Source organism: Microsporum canis, genomic scaffold (assembly GCF_000151145.1).
Source record: "Microsporum canis CBS 113480 supercont1.1 genomic scaffold, whole genome shotgun sequence".
In the NCBI taxonomy this organism is placed as follows: domain Eukaryota; kingdom Fungi; phylum Ascomycota; class Eurotiomycetes; order Onygenales; family Arthrodermataceae; genus Microsporum; species Microsporum canis.
In genome coordinates this window covers 1,027,961-1,046,012 of record NW_003299169.1, presented here as the reverse complement: position 1 = coordinate 1,046,012, position 18,052 = coordinate 1,027,961, and the positions used below count along the sequence as shown (strand labels likewise).

Genomic DNA, 18,052 nt, shown 5'->3' with positions numbered 1-18,052 from the left:
ACTTGCTATGCAGCGTCAAGACGAGGATATACACAGTTATCGGGATTTTATCCAGTCCTGGCTGCTGCATGGACCTTGATATGTTCGACATCAGGACGAGAGAGCCAGGGTCTGCCGCAGCGCGCCCTTACTTCTTCTCCTTTGGCTTCGAAGACATCTTCGACCAGCATCTTCGGCATGCCATCTTCGCCATATCTTCGCCATGCCATCCCCTTTCCGCCATCAGACCGACTTCTGGTCGGCGGAACCAACTGTGACTCCCGACCAAATCTTACGTCAAGCGAGCCCAGCTTCACGAGATCCAGGACGGACGTTCGGGGCATGATTGGATCTTCGCTCGACTGGGTTCCACCTGTCGACTGTCCTTCTGTCAAGTATAATTCTTAATATTTGCTTTTTCCTCCTCTCCCTTTTCTGCCTACTACACAGTACGGTTTCTGCTTCCAAACGGCGAAGACAAAAATAAACACGGGGTGTACGAAGGGCCAAACGTCCAAGAAGATCCAAGATGAGAGCAGAGACACTCAGAGAGAGAGAATACATCAGGCGAACCCACGCGTGAAACGGCGATCAGCTTGTCCTTTCTCCGCCAGAGACGACCGAAGCGAGATTCTGAACAAGGCACAACCCGAGAGCAAAGGGTGGACAGGGCATACTATGTAATACATATACACCATGCATGGTGTTTGGAACCGAGCAAGCCATCCTCGTCCCTTAATTTATGCTAATAAGATTAAAAAAATCGGCCTTACACTGGCTTAGTTGGGTTGGTACATCTCTTACCAATAGCACCGCAGGAAATGACGAAGACGGTCAATGTCTTGTTTCTAACCAGCTCCATCGGATGGAGAAGCTCATGTTTCTGCTCGTGTGATGTTTACCATCGGGGTGGATGTCTCGAGCTCGTCTAGCTTGGCCGGAGGAGCTTTTTGCTACTGCCATGACGTCGCGAAACGGCTTTCCAACGTTGTGGTGACTCTGGGCGGCACTTCGGAAACCGATTATTGTCCATTTCCGTTGCAATCAAGTGGACCAGATGTGTACATGGCTCCTCCCAGCAAGCGACAAAGAATCTCTTCATCTCGAGCAAGCGATGCATGTTTCACGATCTTCGAGCTACTTCGTGCTTGAACCAGCTAGGCTCAAGGTTATGAAGCAGAACCTCTGTTCTGTATATCATAGCTCCAGTTTGGCTGGAGCTGTCATCTTCGATGGCCAGAGGGCCCATTTCCAACTATGTACCTCTCCAGAGCCACTTATCGTCCTTGTAGACCATGCTAGACTGTGGCTCTTGGGCGAGATCTTAATATCTCCTGAGTTACCGAACAAGATATCAGCCTCGGGAACATCCCTAGCCTAGAACTGTACATACATAGTACTTGATGCTACATAGAAAGTAGGTGATATCATGCATATGTTCCTGGATATCACCTCGGCCCATGCTCATCTTATATTACACACACATTGTAGCTTTGTGGCTTAACTCCACATGCTATCTTTAAAAAAACACCCAGAGTATATATTCTTATCTACTCTAAATATATCTCCGAAGTGCATTCTCAACCAGACTGGCCTTGAGGGATGGTATGATATACATACATAGCAGATAGCATATACTCCACCACATCCGTCCACCGCGGACTAAACACAGGCATATACGAGCTGGCCAAGGCACCGACGACTTTAAATCTCGATTGCAACCCATCGGGGCATTTTTCTTCTCCGCTCAGGCCTCTCTCTCTGATGAGCCTGTGAACCTCTTCGGGGAGATCACTGGAGTTATGTTCTCTTTTGCTGATCTGCTTGCCCCTGTTAGAACGCGAGCCAACCGTAGCGGTTAGGCCCTGATATGCATGGCATGGGCGTTCTTCCTTCGTCCAGTCTCCCGCTAGCACACGAGGGTTGCTATTAATGTACGTGTAAAGGCCAGCGGAGACGGCTGGTTTACCGTGTCATGAGCAGCGGCTCTCATCGCGAATGACCCAAACAGGAAGATGGTTGATATCTGCGGCTTGGGCGGCCTGAGCGACGTCGGGAAAAAGGGGGAGCCTTGAGATGGACGAGATAATCAGGGCAGATTAGGAGATTCTCTTATCTCTCTTGAAATAGCGGGCTGGTCGCGAATATTCATCTGCCTAACTAGTTATCAAGGGTTGATCTATAACCAACATGCTTCCACCGGCCTTGATTTAACCCCTGGACCAACCCGCTGGATTATGCGCGACTGCCTTGACTGCCATGCTTACACGCAAGAACGGAGTTATATCCACATCCATCGCGCGATCCTCTCCTTGTTATCATGGCTCCCTGGTTAGCGCTTGTCCTTTCATTCTGTAATGCATATCATATCACTATGCATACTATACTCACTTTAGTAATTGCATGAGCGCCTCTTGAGCAAATTATCCGTAAGAACCTGCCATGCTATACACACCCTTGGGCATTTCAATACTCGGCTTGGTTATGTGTCTCTATTATTCAAGCTGATGTCTATTAGCGGTTTACCACACCGGAGGCTTTTTATATTACATAGTTTACTTAACTATAAAAGAGAGCTCAATTTTGGCTAAATTTATACGTTTATGCGTACTGTACAAGTCTTAGTATTTATACTTGGTTATCCATAAAAGAATGCTGTTTGTATTGTCTCTAATTACTATGCACAATATTCGACACTTTTAAATGCCAAGGAGCTTGATTGGTGATTTTCAACGCCATCGAGAGCAACATCTGCCCATCAACCCGTTTTATTAAACATCTCACCATGTCAATTTGTCGATGGGGTATAAAAAGGGTACTTTCGTCCTTCAAATATCCGTATACATGTGTTTCTTCTCCGTGTTGTAGATTGGCGAGAACAATGACCTCAGCTTCGCCATCCCAAAAGGCGCCAACATCGGGCTTTGTGAAGCTGGACTCTTCACAAAAGATTGAAGAAGAAGAGATCCCTGGGTATGTTGCAGAAGTCTTCTATCCGGTTTACATTGGCGATATATTTGCGTCTAGATACAAAGTTGTTTCTAAGCTGGGCTTTGGCTCATCCTCAACTGTATGGCTTTGTCGTGATCTCCAGTATGCTATTGACCCACCATTAGTTGCTGGGTTCATGTTTAATCAGCTGTAGGGACCGTGAATATTACACATTAAAAGTGTGTAACCGTGGACGGTGGCCTGACCGTGAACTTGCGGTATCTGAACACCTGAAGAACACAGGAGACCACGTTGGAAAGAAACTAGTCCGCCTGGTTCTTGACTCATTTGAAGTTGTTGGCCCCAATGGCAAGCATACTTGTTTGATATATCGACCTCTTGGGATGAGCTTCACCGAATTCCAGAGCATGTCTCCTGAGAAAAAACTACCAAAAGATTTCATCCAGCGGAGTATCCAACTTACCCTCATATCGCTGGTTTTCATGCATGAAAACGGCGTCATACACACGGGTCAGTTGCATTATGTTTTTTTTACCGTTTTGTAACTAACAAGCCCAATAGATATCTCGTCCAATAATTTGTTGCAAGGAATTGATGATACTTCGGTCCTATCTCAAATCGAAGAAGATGAGATACAGCGCCCAATTGCACGAAAAGTCCTAGCTGATCGCCATATACACTATTCTAGACCAATGCATGTTGCTACTGGCTTACCAGTTCTCTCTGACCTCGGTGAAGCGAGGATTGGAAACCAAAGGCATAGAGGAGATATTATGCCAGGTATTTACCGTGCACCTGAGGTGATTTTGGATATTGAGTGGGACTCTAAAGTTGACATCTGGTCAATCGGCACAATGGTATGTTAAACTCTATTAGATACCACTTAACGGTCGTAGCCTGACGAGCATAGATCTGGGATCTGGCAGAGAGTCAACATCTTTTCTTTGCAAAGAAATATCGGGTCCTCGATGACGAGCAGCACTTAGCAGAAATGGTATCCTTGATGGGGCCTCCCCCTCTTGAGTTTCTGAGGAGAAGTAAAAAATCTCACGAGTTTTGGGATAGTCAAGGTATGCCTGCTTGTTATCAATTTTTGCACCATCTCTTACTTTTGAAAATATAGGGAACTGGAAAGGAACCGTACCTATACCAGAACAGTCACTTGGCATGCGAGAGCTGCGGTTTTCTGACGAAGACAGAGAGCTCTTCTTAAGTTTCATACAACGAGTGTTACGCTGGCTGCCTGAGGAGCGACCGACGGCAGAAGAGCTAGCATACGATGACTTCTTGATGCAGGAAATTCTCCGAGCTAGAAAAGCAGCCTAATTACAGGCATTTCACAGGAGTTAACGCGCTGCTAGATAAGGAACACAAACAGAAATAAACACGTTCTCTCCCAGCATTGATAACTACGAATTCGTTCATTCTATCTAATGCTTTCAATCTAGGGGAACCTACGTTGTAAACCAGGGCCAGAACTAACTGGGCTACGGTGATCTAGCTGCTATACTATGTGGTGCATAAAACATAGAAGTGATGCCTAATCCAACGCCAATTGGGCCGGCACGTTTGAACCATGGACAGCATAGACATGGGATAAATAACATGTGAACGATTTGGGCAACCCCCGAATTATCCTAAATGTTACAGGAAAGAGAGTATAGTTAGACCCACAAACTACGATGATTAGTAGTAGTTAGAAAGATCGAATAATAAGACAAGATGGCAGGCGGGAATGTGTAATAGTTCCCCGGTGTTTCTCTCCCTCTCTTGAAGCTCGGCGGCTAAATTTTGTATGTGATTGGTACGACTAGCTAGGGGGTGATGTACTCCGTACGGATGTTGAAACTGCTCCTTCATGCATATGTACAAGGATAATCAAGCACATTCTGTCCAGCGCGTAAAAGGTGAGGCTGTGATTATTTAAAGGCCTGTTAATACCAAAATTTATCTTCTTAATCATGACCTACCATTGTATATGTTTGCTCCAAGTTATACTTTGACAACCTTAACTACTTTGTTAAACATGTTTAGCTCAACCAGGGTCTTAGGAGTGGCGTATCGAGGATATCTATAGAAACTCTGAGTAAGGAAGCAGGATTGGGGTACAGCAGCACTGTCGATACTACAGGTAATGTAACCGAGAAAAAGGTATCACCTTGCACTCCCTCATAAAAGACATTATCATGTTGACCTAATTCATTATAACTAGTACCCAAACGTTGTTGAGGGCAGGATCCAGTATGCTCCCGAGCTAACAAAAAAAGGGGAACAAAACCCTATCAATCTAGCAAGGATAAAACTGACAAGAAAGATGTTGTCACTATTGGTTATTATACCAAAGATAGGACGAGGGTTTTGTCGATTCATGCTCATGAGGATGGAACTTGGAATGAATTCTTTTCACGCGCGGGAAAGGCGTTGTTGTCATTCACAGCTCAAGTGAATACCAATGCAATCAGTAAGTATTAAAACGCAGATGATGCCATTGATCCCGGTCCCAAAGTTCATGGAAATGTTTTTTCTTGTATGTGTCTAATTTTTATTAGTGGCCTGCTCCTTTTCTCGTTTGCAAGTGAGGCAACGTGCCTATTACTTATATTTATATATTAGTATGCCTCAGAGGGGGAGGTTATGTGCTCCATGAATATAATATATATAAGTATTTTATCACTGTTGTGGATAATATGTATCATCCAAGCCCATGAGAATTGCACGCCAACCAATCTCCTTTCGCACCACAGCTTCCGTCCGTCCCATAAGCCTGGCCTTGAAGGAAAATTCCCAAAACCATATTTTATCAAAATCATTGTCGAACTATGGCAACTCGACCATCTCTTCGACAAATCTACCGACTTTGTATGCTCAGCCAAAACTCTGACTTTTCGTTCTCGTATCCCCAGTTTTAAGCGAAAATATGTAACTACATAGTATGCGCTAAGTCTGGGGAGCGGCTGGTTGCATGTGCAAGTGAATTATCCTGGATCACCAATTACATCAACCAGATTATACGAGATATTATGCAAATCTCCCGCTTTTTAAGGATATAATTAGGTCACCAATCGCGTGGATGGCTCGCTTTTTCCCTCCCCGCCATCCTGTGAGCTTCTTCCTGGTGGCTTTTTTCATCTCACGAGGACATCGATGATCCTCGACTCTAAATGGCCGATTTGATACTCCATGAGTATTCAATCAACTTCACCGCCTCGTTGTCTACTTTGGTGTTAATTACTTATTCTATCTAGCTCTCGGTTGTCACGAGGAAGACTTGCTTCTTCCCCGTTACTTTTTATTCATTTCATTTCTTTTTTTCATTGCGCTGCTGAGAGAAATCTGGCAAAGTATGGAGTACATGCCATGTATAGACTATGCACAAACAGAGTAATCTGTTCAACTTATCACAGTCCAGAGGTCCCCCTTAAGATGACCAAGGACAATTGTAAAGAATCTAGAGCTTATGATAAAACGAGATTGTACTCTATTCCAATGGCTCTAGCAAGACAGTCTACATCTATGACTAATATATAAAATACTCAACAATATATCCAAATCATCTTGTATACCCATAAGATCGTCTCCAGTCTATGTCTTATCTTCATAGCTTTGCCTTGGGCTGGGCCTCAAGCCTATAAAACTGTTCATAAAACTCCAATGATTTCGGGTTCGCGACCGTAGCGCTGACTTGCACTTTATTCCCACTGATAATCTTCTTGACAGCAATCTCAACCTTTTTGCCATTAATAGTCACAGGTATTTCGGGCACCTGGACGACGAACCTGGGAACATGACGTGGTGATAGGCCGGTTCGAATAGCCAGTCTCAGCCGCTGTTCGAGTTCTGGCGTTAATGTGTTTACGGTCTGGTTCCTCATTTTGATAAATAGGAAAACTTCTTCGTCCTTGTCGTCTTTGCGGCGCCGCCCGACACATAGCGTATCCTCAATTTCGGTGTTGAATTGAGGGCCCTCAGAAATTGCATAAATCTCGGCACTGCCAAAGCGAATTCCTGACGGATTCAATACGCCGTCGCTATGACCATTTATTAGTTATGCATGTCAGCACGATTTTGTGTTAGAGAACACAGCATACCTTCTCCCGTGCATTGAAATACCCTTGGTGGCTGGGTTCACGCTGATCCAGTCATGCTGAGCCCAAACACAGATATGCTCAAATCGTTCGAAGTAGGATGAATTGTACTTCTTGTTGCCTTTATCTCCCCAGAGGAATACGGGCATTGACGGGAATGGTGTCCGGCAAATTAGCTCTCCAGACTTGCCAGTCTATCCAAGGTAACTCAGCAACAAAGCTCTTTTGTAGACCAAGGGACCAGAACTAGAGAAGACTTTACATGTGTAATTGATTCACCAGTATCGCTATCCGCAACCTCGACGTTCATTCCTAGCGCAAACATTTGCATCTCTCCGGCGTAAACCGGGCTTGAAGGGTCGCTTGCGATCCCTACGATGCAGCCATCTTTAGAATGCCTCTTGTTCTAGAATATGATATTGGGTAGAGTGGCAACTTACAAGATGTTGCTATATCTGTTCCCCCTGCCACGCTACTCAAATGGACATAGGGAAATACCTTATAAAACCATCTGAACTGGTCTGCAGTTAACGTTGCCCCAGTGGTTGTTACCATTCTGAGAGCGCCAAGGTCGAATCTTTCTCGAGGGATCACTCCAGATGCTTCAAGTTCAAGGCAGTAGCGTGGAGATGTTCCCCAATATGTCACTCTGGGAAGATCATTAGATATGCACTCATCGTATAAGGGAAAGTGCATACGTACTTGAATTTTTCTAATATCTTAAGCATAGTGGTCGCATCTGGCCACAGTGGCGAGCCGTCGTAGCATATCAGCGTTGCTCCTGCGCCCAGGTGCCCATTCATGATGTTGAAAAGAACCCATGACGTGCTTGAGTATTGGAATACAGTATCCTTAGGTCCAAGGGAATTATGAAGAAGGGATACTTTGAGCAACTGCAGGACCACACCATGTTGGTGAACAAGGCATTTTGGGGGACCCGTTGTGCCACTTGAATATAGGATATAGAGTGGGTATGAGAACGGAAGACGTGTGAATTCAAGGGCGTCGGTATCCCGAGATTTTGCTAAAAAGGTTCCAACTAATGGAAATGATGAAGTGTTTTGGTCGCCGATGGGATTCAGGAAGATGAGAGACTTTGGTAGCCGTTCCGAGACGGCTTTGATCTTTTCGTCAAGGGAAGTTCTTTTGCCCTTATACGACATATCACTATCTGCAAAGATAATGGCTGGTTCAATCTGTTGGAACCGAGAGATACAGCCCTATTTGCAAACATTAATACAGCTGTATGATATAAAAGCTCACCCATATATGCCGTAGGGGGGTGCTTTTATCCCTTACCTCAATTCCCATATCTGGTGATATAGAAGAGAAGATAGCACCGATGGAAGCTGAGGCTAGGAGAAGCACAACACTCCAGATAGATGTCGATACAATAGCACCGACTCTATCGCCTTGTTTGATACCATGCTGTAGCAAAGCACTGCGTACAACCCGGATCCGTTCATTGAGCTGGCGCCATGTTACAAATTCCCCATCAAGAGGGTCAGACTCTCGCAGGCCTATAAGAGCGATAGAATCAGGGTTCTTTCCCCGTAGTATATTCTCCGTGTAGTTCAGCTGTACATTCTCAAAGAAAGGTGGAATGGCGTTGAGCGGGAGAGAGTCATCGTAGGCCCGAGTGATATCAGGGGGCAGTTCTGGAACAATCCCGATGTACTTGTACAGATCGATCCAGAAATCATGCGGCTTGTTCACACTCCACTGTTGAAGTTCATGAGAATTCTGGAGATTGAGATTGAATTTCTTGTTCACCCGTAGCCGGTATTTGTCGATTGGGTGGTTTCCAGCACTTGGAGATACCCAAAGGGGTGTTTGTAAGGTCGATGACATCCCTAGATTCTTCTTGAAGACCACCTTTTTCCCTCTTAGGACTAGAAGAAATAAGTAAGAAGACAAGATTGATCGCGAAAAGGACATACAACGATTTATAGAGGACCGTCTTAGATGCTAACCCGTTAATAATCGACATCGGCTAGGGTGGAAATAGCCTCGGCCTCCACGATCATTAGGTTGCATCTGCTGTTTAATATAAGGAGGCCTCAAAATAAGAGGATTTATGGCAAGTTGGAAGACTTAACCAGTTGATAATGACGGTATAGTTATGTATATCTATACATAATATACGGCTGGCTCTACGACGCTATGGAGTTTTCAAAGCAATCCACAAGCTGCCGGCTAACCGACTAAAGATCATTTTAATCACAATTAGCGTAGCGTGTTGTTCTATGGTATATGATAGTATATGTTCAAGTTCATACCAGTAACTCTGCCGTCTCCTAGTCCGATTGTGAGGGCCAGAGCGGTTCAACTGTTAGGATTGTGGTTGAATAGGGGAGAATACTTCCTTTAATTTACGCATCTATGGTTACGGTGTGGGGATTATTCTGATGCTGAATTGATTACTTTGATGGTATTAGAATTATAGAGGTAACAACGTGGTTATGGGCGACTGTTCAGTTGTAACCGGTCAAGTTATAAATCACGGCTGATATAGATAGGTTAACATTATCTGGGGGGTCCATATGACATAGAAAGTACAACAGACGAATATCATATACGCTATTATTTCAAAGTAAAAATCTCCAAATAAGGGTAATAACACCTAGTAAAATGCCGATCAAAAGAGCTGGGTGAAAAATCAGCAATGGTTCTGTCGATAAGATCCAGGGATATTTCAAAGACCGACCTTGGTTCTCAATGTATATACCCCCTCGACTCAATATCAGCATCAAGCGTTTCCCCTTTAATAGCTGAAGCGCTGATGATCCGCCGCAACTCGACCCTTCGACCACCAAGCAGCCGGCATCCCCTCGTTTGCATTCAAGATGCCATCGTCTTTTTTCCATTATCTGATTGACTTCACTGTTGCAGAACGATTCATCGGTGCCAAGCTGACATTTCTTTTTGGGAACGGTAAGCCCTTTCTCATGGCGTTCGATGATCCAGTCGACCCTCAGGGGCAGATCGGTCCGAACTAGGGAGTAAAGGTAGCTGCTGGTATGCTTTAAAGCCAATGCATCAGGGTATGATAGTAAAGAGGCAATATGTAAGTGAATTTCTGTTGGAAGATGAAGAAATGATTGTTTATTCGATATTGGTACGGTTGGCTTGGTTGTTGTCGTTGACCTGAACGAATCAACAAGAGCCTTCTTCTGATTTTGTTGCATTCTCGGGGTTGGGACGGTGATATTGGATATGTATAAATATATCAAAATTGCATCTGACAATCCTTCCAAGACCATCCATGAAGAGAGCGGAATGGGATTAAATATATAGTGTCTGCTTGGCCCAAGACATTAGGCGGTATTGTTGTTGCCTGCTGCGTCTCGTAGCGAAGTATTAGTTACAGCTCGGACACAGCCACCAAGGCGAACTCCCAGCTTTAGGGATGTACTGAGCTCTCTAGACGAGATAGACGGACCAGCCCTGCACATCTTCATAGCCACATGGACGGCGTCGCCTCGATGGAAGAGATGAAGAATGTCCAAATGCAAGCAAGTCACACGTGACTGCTGATGGCTCTACTTTTATCATGAAAGACTTTCAACAGCTCAACAACTTCATGATTTTATATTTAAAAGAGCAGATTTAAGAGCAGATTTAACGAACGGAACCTTTATCTGGCCATCTACCGGAGAGGCACCCTTGCTTAGCTGCTTCATACTGTCTTCATAGCTGAACATTCCCCAGCTCTGCCGCCATCATGAGTGACAAGAAGTCCTTCTACAACAAACCTGTGTCAGACACATCGTTTCGAAAAACCTGGGACCGCGAGGCCTACGCTGAAAAGGCAGCAGCAGACGAAGCTAAATCGAAGGAAGAAGCAAAAGCGCGTTACGAGGCCAAACTGCAAGGCAAAAAATACCATGCTCCCGTCGACTACAGCTCCCTCGAAGCGACCACCTCTCGCGCAAATCGGCTGGATGTCGCAAGCCTGGTCGGAAAGACCACGCTAGTTCCTGCCGGAGCGGCAGTAGGGAAACGAGGTCGTGGTGCAGGCTTCTATTGTTCTGACTGTGACCTGACGTTTAAAGATAATATACAGCTTGTGGAACATTTGAATAGCAAGCAGCATCTGTATGCGACGGGACAGAGTGGAGAGGTTGTCAGAGCTGGTGTTGTTGAGGTCAGAAACCGGCTAAGATGGTTGGCACATAAGAGGAGGGTGGAGGAGGAGGAGGATCGAAAGGCTGGGCAGTTGGATCTCGATTTAAGGATCAAAACTAGGGAGGAAGAGGAGGCAAAGGAACGAGAGGAGAAGAGGAGGAAGAGAAATGAAAAGAGGAGAAAGTCCGGCAAAGATGACGTTAAGCAGGAAGATGTCTGGGAGGGTCGACTGGGTATTATTTCATGAAAGGGTTGACAGAGCGATGCTTCCTACCAATTTCGCCCAGGAATATACCGTCTATCCGCATTTGCATATGGAGGACGTACAGGATCACATACCAAGGCCATAAAGCTTTGAATTCATGTGTTGAAGTCATCCCTAAAGTTATCCGGACCGACGCCCCCTGACCACATTATATACATTATTATCATTGATCAGGCATTAAATGTCTGGCTAATCTATGCACTCGATACCATTCAGTGCATGCATTGCTCGTCCGCCTTCCCTTTCAAAGATACCAACCACTCGCTCGCATTCATTGCGCAATTTTTCCTCACCCTTCTCTGCGTTCCAGAATATCCACTCTTCGATACTCATCCGCTTCTCAGGGCTAGTGATTCCGTCCTTCGCAGCATGCAAAATGTCGGTCAGTGACACGTTCTCTTTTTCTGTTGAGTCTGGGAGAAATGCTTCATCTAGGTCAACAGGTTCCCAAGGATCGGCTGTGGTAAGCTGCCTTGAGCGCGGTTCACCCTTTGAGGGAGATAAAATAGGGGTCTTTGTGGCTAAGGGCGCCTTAGTTGGCTGTGAAGCCGTATGGGGCTGTGTTTTTGATATCGTTAAGGGTTTACTTGAAGGGGGTTGGTTTTCTGCATCGGATGACCGAGGAGACGATACGGGAGTGCATTCACGGGGCGATAAGTTTGTTGAAGGGTCCAGAGTAGGAGGGCTTGCTTGGGCCTGCTGTATCTGTTTAGATGGACGGCGAGTGATAGGCTCCTCTTGCGTTGAACCACGCTTCTTTCGATGCTGAGTCTCACTATCAGGGTTTTGACTGCTGGAGCCACGGCCTTTTGCCCTCTCGGCTATATCTGCTTCCCTGTTGTTATTACTATTCCCACCATTAGACAACCGAGGCATTGGTTCCTCTCTATTCGATGCTGTATTTTCAGTTGGTGCAGACATTTCAGAAGGATCGATGTCATTGACGTCGTTACTGTCTGCCCTTTTCTTTCGCCCTTTTGTAGTACCCGTCGTGGTTTTTATCTTCTTGCTTTGCTTTGTCTTTTTAGGCTGTAAAGCTGGTTCTTCACTTTGTGCCTTGCCGGCATCTTGGGTCTGAATTGGTATTGATACGACAGGCTCATCCATGTCCACATCCGCCTCTGAGTTCATCTGGTCAAGCTCGCTCGCCGGTAGCCTGTCAACAGTTGAAGTAGATGTGTGCTTCTTTGTAGCCTTCTTTTTCGTATTTTTCTTTTGCACCTCCGGCTTAGGTAGTTCTTCAAGGTCTTCATCTTTCAGGCTAACTTTCCGGTGTCCAGATGCGATAGAAACGGACGAAACGCGCTGCTTGCTAGGAGCCTTTTCAACTGTTTTACTAGCTATGCCTTCTGTTGAAAGGTCTTTGTAGAGGTCAGCTTCCAGCTCTGCATCGATCTGCGCATCATTGGGAATCTGAGCCGTTGATGGGGCGGCAGAGATATTGGAAGCGATGGACGACTTTCGTACTCTGCTAGTACTTCCTTTCTTACGCCCCCTTTTCGGTTTAGGTGCTGTTTCCAACCCCAATTCATCATCTGTAGGCTCCGCATAATCGACAGTTGAGCTTGTAGTACGTTGGGCCTTTTTTGTCCGTGTTGCTGTAGCGCGCTTCTTCCTGGGCTTTTGCTCTGGATGGGGCTGGTGGTCATCTTCCGAATTATTTCCCTCTGTCCCGCCGATTGCCTCACTCTTTCTTTTTATTCCCCGCGAAGGATTTCCTTGTGGGGTTAGGGCTTCTCTATCATGCTGTTCACCAATATCCAATTGGCTTGGTATATCTACCTCTTCATCCTTTTTAGATTTAGCGCTTCTAGCTTTTGATTTGGTTGTCTTTTTTGGTGCCTTTACAGTCCGAGTTCCGCCCTGAGACATGATGCTCTGATCCATGGTATCATCAAAATCGACAGTTGGTGCTTCCGAGACGGTGGTAGCATTGGATTGTGTCGATAGGCGTGAAGCTTTCGAGCCACGTACTGCCTTCCCGCGACTTGACTTGCTCGACTTTTTTGGTAGTTTTGCGAATTCAAAAAAAGAGCAGTCAGACGAGCGACGATAATGTTCATCACTAATTCGGAGATTAGCATATCTGACCAACAGTGGAACAGAGTAGTCTTTTGACGTACAAAGGATTATCTTTTGGCTCCCATCCATCCAAGGAGAGTTTGCAGTAGGGACAGCTGACCAAATCATCACTCTCTTCATTCGGGCAAAAATACCACCCTGCTTCAACCATCTGCCAATTGTTATTAGACTCGGAATTACAGAACCGTAGAATGTGAGAAATTCACACCTTTTCCGTTTTACAAACCCACCCTCGCTTGCCATCGTGTGGCCAAGAGAAGAATGTAGCCCTTCGAGCATCCACGATCTTTGCGCTGGTTGGGTCTTCGATCTGCGCAGGATCCGAGGTCTTTTGAGCTATACTCATAATAATCGCCCATCCGCATTCGGGGGAAAAGTGAAGGTGCTCTGCAAAGGGGTCGTCTCCCTCTTCCCAGCCATCGAGGGATCGTTCGCAAAGAAAACAGGTAGTGTTGTCCGGGCTGAGAGCCGTAGGCGTGTAGTAGAATCCGGCATGAGCAAGCTAGTGGTCGACAGTGTCAGTTCAAGGTAGCTTAATTCACCAGGAAAGTGAACGTACCTCGTCTGGCGAGGGAGCAGTATATGGCCAGGTCAACTCTTCCCCAGAACTCGATAGATGCGCGACATCGAATGTTGCCCGACGACCGGCAGCCGTCAGGAGGTCGTTAGAGGAAGTCATGACAGCGCTATTCCCAGGCACGGGTATTCATCCAGTGAATGCTACCCCTTCACCTAGCTGTATGTTGGAGGAGTGTGTGTATGTGAGTGTGTTTATGATAATGAGAGGAAGAGAAGCGTCTCTTAAGGTTGTATGTTTACGCATTGCCTAACTCGGGAAACCACGCGCAATCATGTGACCATACGGTCTTTGTCATATTTTACTCAGCAGCTTATGTCACATGATTGGATCATCTGCCAAGACCCCTTCCCACCGCCTTCCGCGACGTCTGGAATTCTGCCAGTGTTGAGAATCCTTGCGAGAAAAGCCGCAGGTTTTAGAAACAAATCACGGAGTTGTTAACAACATCATCGACGAGTGGACCAAAGTGGTGCCCATGCGAGCTATATACACACACTGTCGCAGCCGTTGCTGTGTGTCCTGGATATTACTTACTCTCTGCTAGCCATGCGGCAACTCTACGTACGTACTTTTGCTGCTAGCTCTCCGAATATGTCTGGTCCGTATGCTGATACCAGACAGGCCCTGAGGCCCAGGTTGGCCCTCCCTTGCAGCCGCTCTCTACACTTGCCATTGACTGCGTTTGCCTTCGTTTCCCATCCCTCTTATGTACGCCTGTTGTCTACGGAACAGACTTCCAGCCAGCTAGGCTCCAATTCCGGTCCTCCGCCCGGATTCAACCTCGACGCTCATCGAAACACACCATTGCCTTCATCGTCCTCGTCCTCGTCCCAGGGCCTGGGGAAACCTAGCGGATCGACTACGCTGCGTACTGAGTCAGACTGGGAGGATAATCCGAATTTCTTGATCAAGAACTTTTCCGAACTCCCCTCAAAGAATTTTGGTTTCAATCAGCATATGATTATCAACGAAGAATTCAAGGAGGCTCTTCGGCAAATTCTTTGGCAGTTCAAAGCACCAATTCGATATGCGTTTGCTTACGGGTCTGGTGTTTTCCCCCAGAGCGGGTCATCTGGGGGAAGCTGCCATCCGTCGCCTCCGCAGGCGATCCAAGCAGTGCAACAAGGTGGCGGAAAGATGATCGACTTTATCTTTGGTGTTTCGCACAGTCAACACTGGCACTCTCTTAACCTTAACCAGCACCGCAGCCACTATTCCGGCCTTGGGTCCATGGGATCATATGTTGTCTCCCAAGTACAAGAGAGAATGGGGGCTGGGGTCTACTTTAACCCATACATAACGGTGAACGGAACCTTGATTAAATATGGAGTTGTCAATATTGACACCCTCTGCAAAGACTTGAGTCAATGGGATTCACTTTACCTTGCGGGGCGACTCCACAAGCCAGTTAAGATCTTGCGCGACCACCCCAGTGTCAGGCTAGCCAACCAAGTTAACCTCCTATCAGCTGTGCGTGTTGCTCTACTCCTGCTACCACCTAAATTTACAGAACAGGAGCTCTACCGAAAGATTGCAGGCATCAGCTACCAAGGCGATCCTCGCATGTCCTTTGGCTCAGAGGACCCCAAGAAGATCCACAACATAGTCTCTGCACAGATCACAAATTTCCGCCGACTATACGCACCGCTAATCGATACTTTACCAAATGTTACTTTTAATGACTACCAATGCAATGATCCTGACTGGCTTGACAACCCCAACATAAACGTTGCTCTAGAACAAGACATGGATCCTATCAAACGAGGCAACATGGTCCGGCGGTTGCCCAAATCGTTCCGAGAGAAACTCTACTTCCAATATCAGAGCCGGTTCAAGATTCCTCGTGGAGAATTTGATCTCATGATGGAGAAGACTGCTGACGAAGATCCGGAACGATTCCACCGTCGGGAGGGCAGTGGCTTTGATCGAAGGATTGCCGCGGAAGCCAACCTGAAGGACGAGGTGATGTTATCTATAAAAAACACAATAACCTGGCCTAGCACCAGCCAGTCCTTGAAGGGCGTTCTTACAGCCGGCATCTCCAAGTCGATGCGCTACCTTCAGGAGAAACGCCAGAAATATACAGCCTCAAAAAAGGAAAGCTCCGAGTCGCCGGAGAGCAAACCGAAGAGTGACTGAGGGCGTGTATATTTATATAATTCTCTGAGGATATGAAACAGGAGTTTTACCCTCTTGCCCCTCTTGAGAATTGAGCATCTGGGAATTTGGCGTTTAATATATTGATGTCGTTTTATTATATCTTTGGGGATTTTCCTTTTGGTCCTCCTTTTCTAGAGAGGTACGTGAGATCACCACTGGCGTTTTATGTTTTTTTTTTTGGGTGTACATAGATATCGAGGACACCCAAAGGGTATCATCTAACAGGGCGGATATTATTATATACCAAGATAATACCATGCATGGCTGTTTAGATTTCAAATGTTGGAGGAAAGGCTATAGATTATATATTAATAAAACTGGATACACTCATTGGACAAACAGCACGGAACGGAACAACTGCTGAATGAACCGTCATCCAAGGGCATCTTCTCTTCTATCTCATTTCATTCAGCCATAAAAAGAAAAAATCGTTCATCTCATGACTTTTTCTAGCTGTACTTGCAAGGGACAGGCTTTGTCGGTATAGTGCGAGCAGAGAAGCCCAGGCAGCCCTTGTTTCCGCCTGGGTTAATTATACCAGCATCAACCCAGACGGTCCAGAAAGTGATGTGAGGATCAGAGCTTGGGCAGGCGAGCAAGCCTTTGCCCTTGAAGCTGAGGTTGCCAGATTGGTCGATGGTCCAGCCCTCGACCTCGAAGCGTGGTGGAAGGGGGCCATCGCCGGTCAAGTATCCCATCTTCCCTTGTCCTATGAATGTTTAGTAACTTGTTTATAGTAACCCATTCGATGATGGAGAACATACCGAAGCCAGAACGGTCGAGGAAGACCTTTTGTGTCGGGTTTGATCCGGTATAGAGGTAGAGGATGCTATCCTTGAGATAGAAGATGGCATCGCTAGGCTTCTGGCCGCCTGGCTTGACCCGGCAGATGGCACCCTGGTCCCCATAGTTGAGGAAGATGTTGCTCTGGGAGGCATCGACACGGCCGAAATGGATTGGGCTGGCAGAGCGCAGAGACATGATGCCGAAGGTCTTGGGCGACGGAGAGGCGGTAGCAGACCCGGCAAGGGCCAGAGAGGCGGAGATGGCAGCTAGGAACTTCATGGTCCTGGTGGTTTATCAATTGAAGAGATAATTGGGGGAGTATTACAGTGAAGGGTATCGTGAGTGACTGTGAGGAAAGTACAGAGATTGACAGCTAACTACCTAGGATACGGCCTTCTTATATCTTTCTACGAGATCGATTTGTCTCTGGGAAAAAAAATGTCTTACATTTGGGGTACACCCACGCCATATTCAGCTCCGCTCTCTTTACGCCTCTTGCAGGTGAAACCCTGGGAGAGATGGCTGTGCCTATGAGAATCAGCATATAAACGAAGCGGCGAGCTGGGCGAATGAACTCGGCTTCTGCGGCTGGTTTTCTTGAGAAACCATTTCACCCCTCTGGCTGAATCGTGGTTCGAGGGAGGGCCAAGAGGCAAAAGCAATACTAGCCACCTTGCATAGTTACATCGTACAATGTAGCTCTCAAGGTCCCGAGCTGGAAGATGTCATATAACCATCACTGCCATTCACTGAGAAAACCCTGCGCAGTTATACAGAGGTGTAGATGTCTTCCGTATACCTCGGTTCATCTCCTATAAAAGGCTCCATAGCATGACTCAAGTCTATCTATAAACTAGCCATAAGATTATAGCTGATCCCAACAAGCGAGATAATATAATTCACTTCTTGAAAGATGTGAAATTGACTTAATACCGTAACTATAATAAAGCTTAAAATAGTTGACTCTTCGATTGTGAAAACAGCTGGAGGAAAGCAAACCATCATCATCAACCTTTGGCTTCTCCCTCACCGGCA

The 18,052-nt window shown here is 46.2% G+C and overlaps 9 protein-coding genes across 9 annotated transcripts; 4 read left to right on the top strand and 5 right to left on the bottom strand.

Moving 5' to 3' along the window:
• Positions 1–1,559: 1,559 nt before the first annotated feature.
• MCYG_00383 (uncharacterized protein) lies at positions 1,560–2,444 on the bottom strand (the record flags this gene model as incomplete). Its single annotated transcript, XM_002850233.1, has 4 exons — positions 1,560–1,799; positions 1,949–2,049; positions 2,207–2,290; positions 2,417–2,444. The coding sequence occupies 4 exons, from the start codon at positions 2,442–2,444 to the stop codon at positions 1,560–1,562; spliced, it is 453 nt and encodes a 150-aa protein (XP_002850279.1).
• A 416-nt stretch (positions 2,445–2,860) lies between these two features.
• MCYG_00382 (protein kinase domain-containing protein) lies at positions 2,861–4,257 on the top strand (the record flags this gene model as incomplete). The annotated part of the gene is made up of 5 exons (XM_002850232.1): positions 2,861–3,072; positions 3,119–3,441; positions 3,493–3,788; positions 3,842–4,001; positions 4,055–4,257. 5 exons carry the CDS (start codon positions 2,861–2,863, stop codon positions 4,255–4,257), a joined length of 1,194 nt encoding a protein of 397 aa, XP_002850278.1.
• A 532-nt stretch (positions 4,258–4,789) lies between these two features.
• MCYG_00381 (conserved hypothetical protein) lies at positions 4,790–5,639 on the top strand (the record flags this gene model as incomplete). Its single annotated transcript, XM_002850231.1, has 4 exons — positions 4,790–4,846; positions 4,983–5,017; positions 5,199–5,392; positions 5,545–5,639. 4 exons carry the CDS (start codon positions 4,790–4,792, stop codon positions 5,637–5,639), a joined length of 381 nt encoding a protein of 126 aa, XP_002850277.1.
• An 887-nt stretch (positions 5,640–6,526) lies between these two features.
• On the bottom strand, positions 6,527–9,231 carry MCYG_00380 (acetoacetyl-CoA synthase; the record flags this gene model as incomplete). Its single annotated transcript, XM_002850230.1, has 8 exons — positions 6,527–6,959; positions 7,020–7,210; positions 7,279–7,388; positions 7,457–7,665; positions 7,719–8,236; positions 8,316–8,908; positions 8,957–8,976; positions 9,218–9,231. The coding sequence occupies 8 exons, from the start codon at positions 9,229–9,231 to the stop codon at positions 6,527–6,529; spliced, it is 2,088 nt and encodes a 695-aa protein (XP_002850276.1).
• Positions 9,232–9,490: 259 nt separating this feature from the next.
• MCYG_00379 (F-box domain-containing protein) lies at positions 9,491–10,204 on the bottom strand (the record flags this gene model as incomplete). The annotated part of the gene is made up of 2 exons (XM_002850229.1): positions 9,491–9,522; positions 9,724–10,204. 2 exons carry the CDS (start codon positions 10,202–10,204, stop codon positions 9,491–9,493), a joined length of 513 nt encoding a protein of 170 aa, XP_002850275.1.
• Positions 10,205–10,740: 536 nt separating this feature from the next.
• MCYG_00378 (zinc finger matrin-type protein 2) lies at positions 10,741–11,391 on the top strand (the record flags this gene model as incomplete). The annotated part of the gene is made up of 1 exon (XM_002850228.1): positions 10,741–11,391. One exon carries the CDS (start codon positions 10,741–10,743, stop codon positions 11,389–11,391), a length of 651 nt encoding a protein of 216 aa, XP_002850274.1.
• A 207-nt stretch (positions 11,392–11,598) lies between these two features.
• Positions 11,599–14,170, bottom strand: MCYG_00377 (conserved hypothetical protein; the record flags this gene model as incomplete). Its single annotated transcript, XM_002850227.1, has 3 exons — positions 11,599–13,642; positions 13,722–13,993; positions 14,051–14,170. 3 exons carry the CDS (start codon positions 14,168–14,170, stop codon positions 11,599–11,601), a joined length of 2,436 nt encoding a protein of 811 aa, XP_002850273.1.
• Positions 14,171–14,617: 447 nt separating this feature from the next.
• Positions 14,618–16,210, top strand: MCYG_00376 (mitochondrial import protein mmp37; the record flags this gene model as incomplete). Its single annotated transcript, XM_002850226.1, has 2 exons — positions 14,618–14,632; positions 14,693–16,210. 2 exons carry the CDS (start codon positions 14,618–14,620, stop codon positions 16,208–16,210), a joined length of 1,533 nt encoding a protein of 510 aa, XP_002850272.1.
• A 470-nt stretch (positions 16,211–16,680) lies between these two features.
• On the bottom strand, positions 16,681–17,319 carry MCYG_00375 (cell wall protein PhiA; the record flags this gene model as incomplete). Its single annotated transcript, XM_002850225.1, has 2 exons — positions 16,681–16,940; positions 16,996–17,319. The coding sequence occupies 2 exons, from the start codon at positions 17,294–17,296 to the stop codon at positions 16,681–16,683; spliced, it is 561 nt and encodes a 186-aa protein (XP_002850271.1).
• Positions 17,320–18,052: the final 733 nt, after the last annotated feature.